The sequence below is a fragment of the Macaca mulatta genome, chromosome 9 (genome assembly GCF_049350105.2).
Source record: "Macaca mulatta isolate MMU2019108-1 chromosome 9, T2T-MMU8v2.0, whole genome shotgun sequence".
NCBI classification, from domain to species: Eukaryota; Metazoa; Chordata; class Mammalia; order Primates; family Cercopithecidae; genus Macaca; species Macaca mulatta.
This window is the reverse complement of record NC_133414.1, coordinates 24,740,747-24,756,274: the sequence shown is the minus strand read 5'-3', so window position 1 is coordinate 24,756,274 and position 15,528 is coordinate 24,740,747. Positions and strand designations below refer to the sequence as shown.

Below are 15,528 nucleotides of genomic sequence, written 5' to 3'. Positions count from 1 at the left end.
AAAATGTTAACACTAGAAAGAAACACTTATGGGTTGCTCATGCCTTTGAGTACAATCTATGGTTTATCTAAATCCCTCACTAGTACTCTTATTTAAAACTTCAAGGTTATAAGAGATAATGAATCAAACACAAACCATTCTAAATGTTCGTATTTAAACTGGTTTAAATGTTTGCTCTGTTTAAGTGTTTGTTTTGTTAATCTATTAGAAATCTTTGTATCTAGAAAAATATCTAGAAAAAAGTTGAACACCTAAGCAATACAGTATTGTGTCAATAGCATAGATCGAACAAAATTGAATTTTTTTTTATATGTCTTGGACTAGGAAGCACATTTAATTTTTGCATTTGCTTTTGAAAAACCTTTTCTTGGGTTTACATTTACCTCTGCTTTTTAGAGAAAACAGTTTAATAGAAAAGATTAAAAACTATAAGAGTTCTCTTTTAATCCTGCCTTGGCCAAAGACATCCAGTGTAGATGTGGCAAGGCAATTTTGATCCATTTATTTCCCATTTGTGAAATGCAACATGATACCCGCCTGGCTAAAGTAGAGAGTTATGATAAGAACACCTGCTGTGTTGAATGTAAATTGCTTCAAGTTCTTTGAAGAAATATTCGTATATCAATTCAGGTATTATAAAGAAATGCACAAATCCTTATAGCCATCAGTTTATGTTCCATAAAATGTACCAAACAGACTTCTGGACTGTTGAGAACACCCCAATTGGGTAAGACAGCTCCCCACACTCTTGAAATGTTTACACGTCTAACTTTTCAGCTAGTCACCTGGCCTGACTGGACATTCTGGGGAAACCGTGAGGATGGGCTGTGGCTTTGTGAAGAGGAGAGCAGGTGGTAGCCACACAGGCTCATCTGTAAGCAGGCTGTTCTCTGGCTTTCAGTGGCATCCAGAATACCCTGGTTATTCCACTGTAATTAACCCCCAAAGAGCACATTATAACTTCTGTAAACACTTTAAGATTTGAGGAAGGTGAGGTGATTCTGATTAACGGGGTATATGGATTTCTCCTGGAGACCCCAACAAAGCACAGGGCTCTGCTCTCCCCTCTTGACTGAGGGTGATGGAAAACATACATGTCACCATTTCAAGAACACAGATGCAAATTCCACAAAGGCAGATCATGGCTTATATTAAATAAAATGAAACACTTTTTTTTTTTTTTTTTTTTTTGAGACAAGAGTCTCGCTCTGTCGCCCAGGCTGGAGTGCAGTGGCCGGATCCCAGCTCACTGCAAGCTCTGCCTCCCAGGTTTACGCCATTCTCCTGCCTCAGCCTCCCGAGTAGCTGGGACTACAGGCGTCCGCCACCTCGCCCGGCTAGTTTTTTGTATTTTTTTAGTAGAGACAGGGTTTCACCGGAAACACATTTTTTTTTCTACATTCTCTAAGAACAAACTTTCCTAAAACCTCATGCCACTTAAGTTCTAGATGATCTTTTTTATTTGAAATTTCATCTGATTCAACTGCCCCCTCTAGTGGTATTTAAAAAACCCTTGGGATACCAAGTCTCGAATTAGATTGGGAACACTGAATTTGGAAAAACAATTAAAAATTTCAAAGTAGCAGTGGAAGTAAGTTGAAAAACGAAAGTGAAATAAACAAGCTTTATTTAATTCTGCAGTTATCTAGTTTACTCTTACTGATTATCAAGTTACTTCAATAGCCTTATAGTTAATAAGTAGTTGTAATATTTCTCATCTCCAGATGGGAACATCCTAAATGTTGAACTTTCCCAAGAGCAACTTCATTCAAGGGATGAAATGTTCAGGTTTTATTCGGTGGGAAATCAATGTGACTCAGCTGCATGCCATTGTAGTCATCAGGTTTCCATGCTGTCCGTTGGCTAATCCTCTTGAGAATTTATAAAGGAGGTTAGCCTTTATGTCTCTGTGATTGTGTGTGTGTGTGTGTGTGTGTGTGTGTGTGTGCGCGCGCGCCTGTGCATGTGTTTTAATTTCAGTTGGAGCTGGCATTTTGAATAGACTTTTCATTTTTCTTTCTTATCCCAACACTGATGAGCCCCGCAACCATCACCCACCTACCTTCCATTGCTGAGCATATCTGCTTGTTGCTGACAGCTCTGAAACAGAGCTGTCATTCAAGAGTGGCAGCTCTGCAGGGTTGCACTGCCCAGAGTGCCACTTTCCTGGTTGTCACTCATTGGGAAAGCACCTGCTCTTCTCTGTGACTGTCATGAGGCATGGGCTTGCATCAGAACTCTACTCCTCCCCAGAAAATTGAGATGTCCAATTCAATGGAGCCTATGGAAGGGAAACTGCTGAGAAGGCACAGAAAGTGCTTTGAACCAGGACTTCTCAGACTTTAACACTCACACGCATCACCTGCAGGTGTTGTTAGATGCAGACTCTGATGCAGTAGCCCTGGGTTGGGCCTGAGGGGCTGCATTGCCAATCAGTTCCCAGGTGATGCTGAGGCTCCTGGTCCATGGACCGCATTTGAGGAGCAAAGCTCCCAAGTACCTCTGTTTTCAAAAATGATTCTTTCAAGATTCAATTTGGGATTCAGTTTGTAATTGTATGCATCTTGTGAATATTCACAAAAGATATAGCACATATGCTACTGCCTGAAGTCCTAGTTTTTATAATATGAAAGAAAAACTTGAGATTGGCAAGTTTCTTTACAATTTTGAAATTCCAGAATGATCAAGGATTACACACAATCTCTCTCAGAGTATAGTGTGGTTTAAACGGCTACATCCAGTTAACCGCCTTTTAATGATCTCCATCCTTCTTAACCTCGTTTTATTAATGCAGTTTATTTTTTTAAAGTCTCGTGGTTTAAGCAAGCACAAACTAGCAGTGTGGGCAGATGGCAGAAGGAACACCACCACAAAACCTGCCACTCAGAGTGTAACAGAGGACCGTAGCAGCTCAGAACGATCCCTTTGTTCATTTTGCTAATGAGTGTCCTCATTGCTGTGGGCGACTGAATAGTTAATTACTTGCAGTTCCCGCAGCTGACAGATGGTGGGGACAGAGCTAAGGGTTAACCTCAGAAGAACAGGGGTTGTGGATTGATATGTGGAGGACAAACCCCCAGATTTAATGTGTTTTCCTTGCGTCCTGCTTTCATACAAAGAGATTCTTAGAACACGTAGTTAGGTATTAGCTGCTACCATTTGTAAATTTTACACTTCATCTGATGAATTCAAATAGTTCTTCTTTAGTTTATGAGAATCGGGTGCTCGTGTAATCCTCTGTGGATGTTCATATTCTGCCACTGTTAGGAAAAGTATGCTTAAGCCTATTAAGGCCAGTATTGTTTGTTTCTTTCTTTCTTTAAAAAAAAAAAAAAACAAAAAAACAAAAAAAAAACACCTTTTAGTCTGTAAATGCATTCTGTGATGGTCTCAAATTGAACAATGTGGGACAAGAAATTAATGATTGGGATTCAGTGTTGTTTATTAACTACTTACTAGGTTTGTTAGTTCTCATTAGTTAAGAATGAATTGGGCTCAAATAATTTAAATGAAATGGTGAATCAAAGTCATGAAGATTTGGTAATTGAGCTTAGTGCAAAATTTAACAACATAATTTAAATATTACTAACTCTTACACACACACACATACATACCATACGTAATTTCATTAGTAAGTCACTTGTTTTAAAGGACTTACTAATGTACTTATTAGTGTACTACAAAAAATTTTAAATCACTTCTTTTTCTTTCAAACTGTTACAGGGGAAAATATTTAAATAATTTACTTCCACATATCCTTATACTAAATGAAAGTGTAGTTCCAAAGGGAAATCAGTCGAGAGAAATGATTTTGTTTTTGAGGGAAGATTTTATTTTTATTTATTGCAATCATGGAATTACTGTAAAAAGAATAAGTTATAATTCACCTGCGATGACCTTAAGTTCAAAAGTATTTTTAATGTCTGTAGTAATTTTTAACAAGGCATGTAGAATCTTCTATCTCCTTTGGCATAATAATATAATGACTAATATTTTGAGATTGCATAATCTGTTTATTATTGTACCACAATAAAGTGTAAAGTTCTGCACCAACGTCCCCAATCCATTACATCTTAATTTTTTTTTTTTATGTGTGACAGTAAAATCTAGACAACCATAGGGAGTATATTCAGATGTTTTCAATGGCTTTGAAACAGACAAGAAGAAGAAGGCAAAAAAAAAAAAAAAAGTAGCTGTCCCAATAAGCGCGTCTATTGCGTAAGAAAAAGCTCTCCCATAATGGACATGGCAAGATTTAAACAAAAGACGCACATAATAAAAATGTAAATGAGTTTGCTTTACTAAAACTATAACTTTAAAGTCTTTTGTTGTAAGTTATCCTGAAACCTTCTTACAAGGTAATCACTGTTTGCATAGAGATTTAAACCGAAGTCTTCAATAGCATTAAACGCCTGCACAGACCCCGTGTGACAAGCATGCAAAGCCATGTTAATGTTCAGAATATGAATTGCCTCTGGGTGGCTCCTCCACCAAGCAGAAAACCAACTGTGTGGATATCCGTGTGCCTGATGGACTCCATGCGGCTCCCAGCCTGAAAACGTCACCACTTTGACATGTGATGTGCTCCTCATGACACTGGCAGCACTGACACTGGGAAATGCCACAAAGGCAACAAGCCCCCCTCCTTAGCCATGCACTCTGCCACCCCCTGGCGCTGCCCGTCCTGGTCCCCCCAGCCTGCCTAGTTACAGGCGGACAGCACTTCAGACACACACAGAGGGAAGTGTGGGTGGAGGGGCCCCAGCTGCCTCCCCGGACACAGCCTCCATAATGAATTGACCTGAATGATGAGGGCACACAAACAGTATGATATGCATTATTCCTGTCAATAAAATGTCCCCATGTGTTGAGGTCTTTGTACAGAATGTACTGGAGCCTTTCTTCCAGCAAGCTCTATTTAGGCTCCTTCCTTTTTACTATTCTTATTATAAGTGTGTAATAGAATTCAGAAAATTATATGATAGCTTTTCTGTATCTGTATTGTCCTTGTCTTGCATATTTAAATCCTTGGCTCCCTGCTTAGAAATATGGCATTCTCCATCTTTTAGGAATCTTTTCCCAAGGAAACCAGCTCTCCAAAATCAAACGCAGAAAAGGAAAATTTGGAGTACAAACTGGAAAATGAGAGGCTGCTTCAGATCATTTCAGAGCTTGAAGAAGAAATCCAGATCAATCTAAAAGAAAATTCAGGATTAGGTAACATTTTGAAATCACCTTTGAGAAAAATCTATGTATTGGTCACGTTGTAAAGCTGATAACTATGTTTGTCTTTTCCAAACATACATTTGTTTGGTTATTTACATTTAAAAGATCAATTTCATAGCCATCTTTGCTTTTTATTGAAGGTAGCATTTCTTACATGGGACAGAGGATGTGTTTGTAGTTGTATCCCTGAGCCATGTCATGTTAACTCAGGATGTTGTTTCAAGACAGACATTGGCCTTTGCAAAAATTTGCTAATCAATGCTCCATTTCACTTAGAAATACTATAACCAAATAGAAACTTTTGCTGATTTGTTTCAGATGCTTAACTGATTATCTGAACTTGATAACACTTAAATACTTAAGAGTACATATAGGGATATGCTTTGTGGGGAAAACAGAGTTAGCCTTTCAGGAAAGTATGCTACTATTTAGTAGTTACTTCAATTTTTGATACGAAGTTTAAATATACAATTTTGTTTGTATACTTTATACCCCTTTTCTTTCATACCACACGCGTTGGTGAAAGTTGTGTTTAAATCACCGAAGTTGTTAGAACATGTGGAAAAGGGAAAAAAGTAATCACCAAAGTGAGATTGCTTTAATGTATTTTTTCATTTAACTGTGATCCGTGTGATTATGTTAATTACATGATGTTGTCCTTAATCTGCTTATTCAAAGCAATGAGCAGGCAATAAAATGAATTATAGCAAAATATCAATGAAATGAGATATATTATATTAATATTATCCCTTGGATGTAAAATTCTACCATGCCAGTATAGTCTCGTTCTCTTCTGCTGTGGCATAGTGAGGCCTTTTAGTTTTGGGTCGTTCTTATTAAGTCATAAACTGCCACCTGCTAAAGCTCTTTGCATTGGCTGTGACTAACAGCAAAAATGTCCATCGCTAGTATTGATGAAAAGCTTTCAGCCCTCAGCCACACTTGGATCTTGAACTTACTTCTTAATCCCTATCTGACCAGCCATCTGAACAGCAGGAAGAAGGCTGTGAATGTCAAGGGCAGTTGTGAAGGTCACAGTCCTGCTAGGCCTTGTGTCCACCATGTCTGCTAGTGCCCCACAGCCTGCCCTGAAGCAGGCCGTTTAAATACAGGGGCATAAGCATGTAATTTCATGGTTGGCCTCTCTCTCCTTTTGTTTACAGAAGATGAACTTATAAGTATGAAAGAGATGGCAGAAAAGGATCAAAAAACTATTCAAAAGGTACTATAATGTTTTTACGTTGATAAATGACTCTTTTAAATGGAACTATAGGCGCAATTGGCCAAGTAACACTGTGTCCAGAGTGTCTTGTGACATAGAGGAAAATTGATCCGCGTATTTAATCTCTCCCCACTATTTGGGAAGGGTTACTAGAAGCAAATAAGGACTCCATCTTGAAAACTCATGTATAGATACTTCTTTTGTTTGGAATCACTGACCATCTGCCTTGTTGATTTTAAGGCACCGAAGTTACATGACACAGAGAAGTCTGAAGATGAGCTCGCAGTTGAGGAAAAAATTATATTAAAAATGAACAGTCTTATTTTCAGATCAGATGTTGGTTGATGTTCATGGATGAGCTGGGCTTATGTTATCTGGTAAATATTTAGAGCAGGGAATTCTTTTGGTAGAACAAAAATCAAGATTTCCAAGGTGGGGTGCAATGGCTCACCCCTGTAATCCTAGCAGCTTTGCAGGCCAAGGTTGGAGAAACTCCTGAGCCCAGGAGTTCAAGGACAGCCTGGAAAACATAGTGAGACCCCGTCTTTATAAAAATAAAAAATATATAGCCGAGTGTGGTGGCACATATCTGTAGTCCCAGCTACTCGGGAATCTGAAGTAGGAGGATTGTTTAAGCTCAGAAGTTCAGGGCTGCAGTGAACTAGAATTGTACCACTGCACTCCCGCCTAGACAACAGAGTGAGACCCTGTCTGAAACACACATACACATACACCACCAACCCCCACAACAACAACAACAACAACAAGATTTCCTAGTGCATTGAATTGAATTCAGTAGGATCTCAGCAATTCCTGCTCTCCCTGCACACGTGGGGCTCCCCCACTCTGTTCTTGTTTACCCGCAAACTTCCCTGTTGTGGCTCTCAGTTGCCATTCTGTTATGGTCTATCTTCGCTGCCCTACTGGAGGCTCCATAAGGGTGGAAACTGCTCTATCTGGTCTCTTAGTGGGGAGCACAATGCCCGAGGCACTGAAGAATACTCCAAGAGATGAATAGAATAAGAATGCATTTATAGTTCATACAGTTTACAGATAAATAAGCAGATTCACATCCCCAAATTATTCCAGATAAACATAAATGTCTTCCAGTAACTGAACCGAGTATCCAATTTTAAGTTAAAATGGATTAAAATCAGACAAAATTAAGAATTTAGTTTCACAGTTGCACTAGCCACATTTGAAGAGCTCAGCCACCACATGTGCTTAAGTTCAGGTACAGATTTCAACCAGGCCTGATATTGCCATTCAAGATATTCTTTTTTTAATTTTTTAAAATTTTTTGTCCTTTATTTCTTCTAAAAGATAGGATACATGTGCAGAATGTGCAGGTTTGTTACATAGGTATACATGTGCCATGGTGGTTTGCTGCACCTATTGACCCATCCTCTAAGTTCTCTCCCCTCACCCCCACCCCCCACCAACAGGCCCTGGTGTATGTTGTTCCCCAGTCTGTGTCCATGTATTCTCAATGTTCAACTCCTACTTATGAGCGAGAACATACGGTGTTTGGTTTTCTGTTCCTGTGTTAGTTTGCTGAGGATGATGGCTTCCAGCTTCATCCATATCCCTGCAAAGGACATGATCTCATTCCTTTTTATGGCTGCATGGTATTCCATGGTGTATATGTGCCACATTTTCTTTATCCAGTCTATCACTGATGGGCATTTGGGTTGGTTCCATGTCTTTGCTATTGTAAATAATGCTGCAATAAACATACGTATGCATGTCTCTTTATAGTAAAATGATTTATATTCCTTTGAGTATATACCCAGTGATGGGATTGCTGGGTCAAATGGTATTTCTGGTTCTAGATCCTTGAGGAATACTCCATACTGTCTTCCCCAATGGTTGAACTAATTTGCATTCCCACTAACAGTGTAAGAGTGTTCCTATTTCTCCACAATAGGTACCAGCATCTATTGTTTTCTGACTTTTTAATAATCACCATTCTGACTGGTGTGAGATGGCATCTCATCGTGGTTTTGATTTGCATTTCTCTGATGATCAGTGATGTTGAGCTTTTTTTCACAAGTTTGTTGGCCACGTAAATGTCTTCTTTTGAGAAGTGTCTGTTCATATCCTTTGCCAACTTTTTGATGGGGTTGTTTTTTTCTTGTAAATTTGATTTAGTTCCTTGTAGATTCTGGGTATTAGACCTTTGTCAGATGGGTAGATTGCAAAGATTTTCTCCCATTCTGTAGGTTGCCTGTTCACTCTGATGATAGTTTCTCTTGCTGTTCAGAAGCTCTTTACTTTAATTAGATCCCATTTGTCAATTTTGGCTTTTGTTGCAATTGCTTTTGGTGTTTTTGTCATGAAGTGTTTGCCCACGCCTATGTCCTGAATGGCATTGCCTAGATTTTCTTCTAGGTTTTTATGGTTTTGGGTTTTACATTTAAGTCTTTAATCCATCTTGAGTTAATTTTTGTATAAGGTGTAAGGAAAGGGTCCAGTTTCAGTTTTCTGCATATGGCTAGCCAGTTTTCCCAGCACCATTTACTGAACAGGAGGTCCTTTCCCCATTGCTTGTTTTTGTCAGGTTTATCAAAGATCAGATGGTTGTAGATGTGTGGTGTATTTCTGAGGTCTCTGTTCTGCTCCATTGGTCTATATGTCTGTTTTGGTACCAGTACCATGCTGTTTTGGTTACTGTAACCTTATAGTATAGTTTGAAGTCAGGTAGTGTGATGACGCCAGCTTTGTTCTTTTTGTTTAGGGATTGTCTTGGCTATACGGGGTCTTTGATTCCACATGAAATTTAAAATAGTTTTTACTAATTCTGTGAAGAATGTCAATGGTAGTTTGATGGAAATAGCATTGAATCTATAAATTACTTTGGGCAGTATGGCCGTTTTCATGATATTGATTCTTCCTATCCATGAGGATGGAATGTTTTTTCATTTGTTTGTGTCCTCTCTTATTTCTTCACTCAAAATATTCTTATATTTTAGATAAAACTACTTTTAAGAAGTATTTTTCAAAGAAATGGTTACCCTGATTGGTCAGAGGTGGGAGATGTTTCCCTGATAACTGAATCCCTCACAGGTTTTCACAAGGGGAGTTCATTTTCTTAGGCTTCACCCTATTTGCAGTGATAATAATGTAAATTCCATTTAACCTTCTTGGCATCAACCTCTAAGGTCAGAAATGAAATCTCAGCCTTCTAGTTTCACTTAATAACCAACCAGGGAACCGTCACCTGTCCCTCCTTTCCTCCCTCTTTTCTTCCCTCCTTTCCTTCCTCCTTTCTCCCTCCGTTCCTCCCTCCCTCCTTCTCTTCCTTTCCTTCGTTCCCTCCCTTCCTTCCTTCCTTCCTTCCTTCCTTCCTTCCTTCCTTCCTTCCTTCCTTCCTTCCTTCCTTCTTTCCTTTCCTTCCTTCCTTGTCTCAGTCTCATTCTGTCCCCAAGGCTGGAGTACAGTGGTGCAATAATATCTCACTTGCAGTCTCAAACATCCAGGCTCAAGCAATCCTCCCATCTCAGATCCCAGAGTAGCTGGGACTAAAGAGGAGTACCACCACACTTGGCTAATTTTTTATTTTTTATTTTTGTAGAAACAGGCTGGTCTCAAACTCTTGGCCTCAAGTGATGCTCCCACCTCATCCTCCCAAAGTATTAGGATTACAGGTGTGAGTCATTGCACTGGGCCTGGTTCTTTATTGAAAATGTTTCTCAAGCTCTTCAGTCTGTATTACCACTGGTAGAAATGAGTAGCATGTACTTCCTACTTTCTATAAGGAGTACAATAACAAATTCAAGCAAAAAAATAATCTCACTGGTAAGCCACCAATTGATGGCTGGCTATATCTGTGAGTTTAAATATGTCAGTTAAATGCTGCCTCAGCTTTCTAAATCTGCACTGTGCTATGGTGGCCCCTGGCCACATGTGGCTATTGAGCACTTGAAATGTGGCCAGTGCAAGTGAGGAACTAAGTTTTAATAATTTAATTTCCAATTCTTTAAATTCAAATTTAAAAACTCATTTCAGTTCTTGGAAAACCTTTCTGTGTATTTTTGATAACTGGGATATGTGACTCTACTTTTTCATTTGTAAATTTTATGAAATCTGAATACAAATAAAGCATTTCCAATGAAAACGTAGCTCCCCAATTGAGATGTACTGTAAGTGAAAAATACACACTGGATTTCAAACACTTGGTGTAAAAAATGTGAAATGTCTCACAAATAATTTTCTATATTGAATATACATTGAAATAATAGTTTGAATATATATTGGGATAAAAACACATTATTAAAATTGCTTTTACCTATTTCTTTTGTCTTTTTAGCACAGCTACTATAAAATTCAAAATCATATATGACTCACATTATATTTCTGATAGCTCTGTTATGTATAATGTAATATATAAATATAATTTAATATATATAACTTATAATGTGATATATGTAACATATGTAATGAAATATATGTAACAAATTATATAATATAGTATAGCAGACTCCTAATCTGCTTGATTTTTAATTCTGTCTTTCTTTTCTTTTTTTTCTTTACATGCACTGGAACTTCTCATAGACATTGAATATAGGGACATTTTGGTACTGAGCAGAAAGAATCTAGAACCCTGGATTCCTGTTCCATTTCTGCCACTAGGTCCCCTGGGGCCAGTACCTGTCTTCCTCCTTCCTGTTTCTCCCATGTGTACTGTGTGGACTGAATGAGATAATGAATGTCAGCATGCTTTGTCAACTGGGAAGCAGTTCAGATGTTGTTGAACAAATGACAGCTGATATTTGCTGGGTTTTTTTCCAATATCCTGCACTAAATCAATTTGTTCAGCAATGTTTATTAGTTGCCTTTAAGTACTAGGCACTGTGCTACTGCTAGAAAAAATAAAATGCATGTATATACCTATGGTCCCTTCTGGGGACAGGTGGAGTCTACAGGGATAGACCAAAGCCATAGGGCAGTGAGATAGGGACTATAAGAGAAGTGTGTACTAGAGAAGAGATGCCTGGCCTCATCTGGAAGATTCTAGAAAAGCTTCACAAACAGTTCCACAACCTTTCTCATGTTCTCCTGTTGAGGCCCACTGGAGCTGATTTTTTTAGGTTTTTTCTATTGTTTGCTTGCTTGTTTGTTTGGGGTTTTTTTGAGATAGGGTCTTTCTTTGTTGCCCAGGATGGAGTGCAGTGGCGTGATCATGGCTCACTGCAGCCTTGACCTCCTGGTCTCAAGCAATTCTCCCACCTCAATCTCCTGAGTAGCTGGTACTATAGGCATGCACCACACCTGGCTTATGTATTTATTTATTTTTGGGGAGATATTCTCTCACTATGTTGCTTAGGCTGGTCTTGAACTCCCGGGCTCAAGGGATCCTCCCACCTCAGCCTCCCAAAGTGCTGGGATCATAGGTGTGAGCCACCGTGTTGGGCTTTGGAGCTGATTTTTCCAGGCAGACAAGAGAGTAGAAGAGCTGGGTACAGTGTATGAATGCATAAAGCCTGACATGGATTTGTGAAACTGCTTGTGATTGGGTGTGGCTTGAGAATGCAGTAGAAGTCTGATGAAACGATATAGGAAGAATCTGTAGTGGGGCAGACAGAGTGAGGAGACCAGGGGTGTGGGGAAGAGGGTGTAAATGGAAAGGAGCAACTCAGAAGACTTCAGATAACCATGTGTTTCCCCCACCTTTTTTTTTTTTTTTTTTTTTTTAAAGCCCTGGATGCACTTAAAAACAGATTGAAAATGGGACTGAATTTGGGGAGGCTGACCTCTTGCCATCCATCTGGGCTAAGCATGGTCAGTTTTGGAATTCATAGCTTTTGTGTTTTAATTCCAAGAATCAAATACCAGCTGTATCTGTGCCTGTCTTCCAGCTGCTGCCACAGTAGAATCTGTTCTCATGAATTTCACTCTGGGAGGGAGACAGACCCGGAGTCAGAGAGCACAGTACAGGTGTGATAGCGTCAGGATGCAGAGAAGCAGAGTTTGCTGTGCGGCACACAAGAGGCATTCCCAGCCTGTACTCTAAGGGATCAGGGAAGGTTGGAGGAAGGATACTGCACTGGCCCCAAGAAGAGCTGTTAGAGTTAGCCAGCAAAGAGATGCGGGAGAGTTGAGAGGAGTATTCTAAGTACCAAGCAAAAGCACCTTGTATGGGAAAGGGAGTGTGGTTTGCTGTAGATGAAGAGTACCTGAGAGCAAGGAGTGGCAAGGGGCAGAGGACAGTGGCAGAAGATTATATTCATGCAAAGAAGGTTTGAATTACCTTCTAAGTGCGTTGGAGAGCCTTGAACATTGCGGCAGGATCAGATTTGTTTCAGAAAGAAAATGAATGGGAGAGAGGAAAGCCGGGAACCAGAGTCCAGTGAAGGTGTTGCTTGGATAAACCAGGGAAACAATAAAGAACTGAAACAAGAACGGTGACACTGGGGATATTTATTAAATTAATACAGACATGAATTAATGAAATTGAATGCATATCAAAATGAAAGGTTGAATTTTACTAGCCTATAACACACACAAACAGCAACTGATCAATGTAAATACCAAGGCAAGTCACAAGGGAACAAGGGCCCTGCAGTGCATGGGGTTTTTGTTTGTTTTTTCATTTTTCATTTTTTGGGTACCTAGTAGGTGTGTATATTTACAGGGTATATGAAATATTTTGGTACAGGCATTACGATGTGTAATAATCACATGAGGATAAGTGGGGTATCCATCACCTCAAGCATTTATCCTTTGTATTACAAACAATCCATTTATACTCTTTTAGTTATTTTTAAATGTACAATTAAATTATTGACTATAGTCACCCTGTTGTGCTATCAAATACTAGGTCTTATTCGTTCTTTCTAGCCATTTTTTTTTTTGTACTGTTAACCCTATTACCCCACCCCTCACTACCCTTCCCAGCATCTGGTAACCATCCTTCTTCTTGTTATCTCCGTAAGTTCAATTGTTTTAATTTCTAGCTCCCACAAATAAATGGTTTGTTTGTTTGTTTAGAGACAGGGTCTTGTTCTAGGCTGGAGTGCAGTGGTATGACCATAGTTCATTGCAGCCTTAAATTCCTGGGCTCAAGCAATCCTCCTGCTTCAGCCTCCGAAGTAGCTTGGATTACAGGCACATGCAACTGTGCCCAGCTAATTTTTGTATTTTTAGTAGAAATGGGGTTTCACCATGTGGGTCAGGCTGGTCTTGAACTCCTGACCTCAGGTGATCCACCTGCCTCAGCCTTCCAAAGTGCTGGGACTATGAGTGTCAGCCACTGTGCCCAGCCTAAAAAATTTTTTTTGTGGAGACCTGATACCAAGTCTCAAACTCTTGGCCTCAAGCAATCCTCCTGCTTCAGCCTCTGAAAGCACTGAGATTACAGGTGTGAGCCACTGCACCCAGCCCAGTGTATGCTTCTGATAGCTATTTTCAGTTGGTGTAAATGTAGTTTGATATGCACATAGATATAACGCAAAACCCTAAAATAAGAGATGGATCACATAAAACATTAGGCAAAATTGTTCTTTTTGACAGAGTAGGACTTGCTTTATTGTGATGTTACATTTTGATGGTGTGGGGTGAGGAAAGGTGTAAATAAATTGGTATTTTCTGTGTATATTTTACTTGCTTACATAATAATTCTATAATAATGTAAGATGATCATCTGTAGAAATTTAATTTTCTTTTGATCGGATTGAGATCCATTTTTCTCATATTGAAGTATGTTTCACTAAATTCTCTTGAGGAGAGTTGTTAGATGTTCTGTTCTTATCTTTAATAAAAATATAATTTCTTCTCTTTCAGTTAATGGATAGTAGAGAAAGATTAAGAGAAGAGCTTAATTATGAAAAATCATTAGTTCAGGATGTGGTAAGATGATTTACATTATTTCCTAACTATTTGAATTCAGGAATTTAATTTAACCATGAAAGTTTTATAAACTTTATTTGTGATTATTTCCTGTGAATGACTCATTTCACCTTTATTGGAAATCTAAGTACATGTATAATTATAAACATTTGTAAATGGTCATTTTAAAGAAAGCAGTTTGAGTAGCACAGCAATAAATATGCTTACTAGAGTCTTGTATAAGAAATAGTATTACCATTTAAAACCATGTATAAAATTTCTGCATTTTATTATGGAGATTTAAAAAAAAAAACAAATAGGAGAGCCCACTATTTTGAAGGAATTGCTATTTTCAGTTACAAATTGCCGTAAGTGACAATAAAAAAGAGCCCAGCTAGATATTTTGGCATTCTGTGTTAGTCTCATAAGAAAACACTGCCTTTTTATGTTCTTTTAAGAGAACTTTCCAGACGGCTGGTCTTTTATCAGTTGACTACCCAGCCCCCAGCCCCCCCACAGCAGCCCCCCGCCCAGCTTATGGTGGCGTATTTGGCTTTCAGCTGATTACCACTAGTATGTCTTTGTTACAGTAAACTGACTGTGTTTATTATAATAAAAAATAAAACACAGCTTGACTTGCGTTCTAAATGTGCTTGAAAAGAATATGATACTGTTTGGAAGAGAAAAGGTTGCTCATAGGAAATCAACACTTCAGATATTGAAACATTCGCTTTTTTACAGCTTGTCACACTTTGTGCCAAGTCATGACTGTTTCCCTAACTCTGTTTTGTTACTCTCAGCACCCTGTGTTTTGGGTTCCTTGTCATAGAAATTAATGCAAAACAATTCTCCTGGATTACAATAAAGCCTTCTATGAAACCAACTTGGGAATGCAGGCAACGAAAAAAATTTATGGTTGGCGATTCACAAAAACCATGTGTTAACAAATGTGTTATTTTGAGCCTGCTACTTTTAAATACCTGGCATATAAAAATAGACTCCATTATTTGAGTCTACTTGGTGAATTTCTTCTACCTCCACCCCCACTCTCTTCTGTCATTCCTCCAAAGTTCAGGCTTTACTTTGGAAAACAAACAACTAAATAAATGTGCATATTGTCATTAAAACTGGAAGTGTTTTTATAGAGTGGAAAGCCAGTGTTATATTGTTTGTTAGCAGCAATAGAGAAGAAATTAAACTACTCAGTCAGTGAATTTGTGCCTATACTAGGAGCAGATCCCATACTCTGAATT

The 15,528-nt window shown here is 38.7% G+C and overlaps 1 protein-coding gene across 1 annotated transcript in view; it reads left to right on the top strand.

Moving 5' to 3' along the window:
- Window positions 1-15,528, top strand: part of C9H10orf67 (chromosome 9 C10orf67 homolog) — a 138,015-nt gene that overhangs the window by 44,264 nt on the left and 78,223 nt on the right. Inside the window, 3 exon segments of the mRNA XM_077945488.1 lie at window positions 5,070-5,217; window positions 6,390-6,448; window positions 14,231-14,296. Coding sequence (XP_077801614.1) covers window positions 5,070-5,217; window positions 6,390-6,448; window positions 14,231-14,296 — 273 coding nt within the window.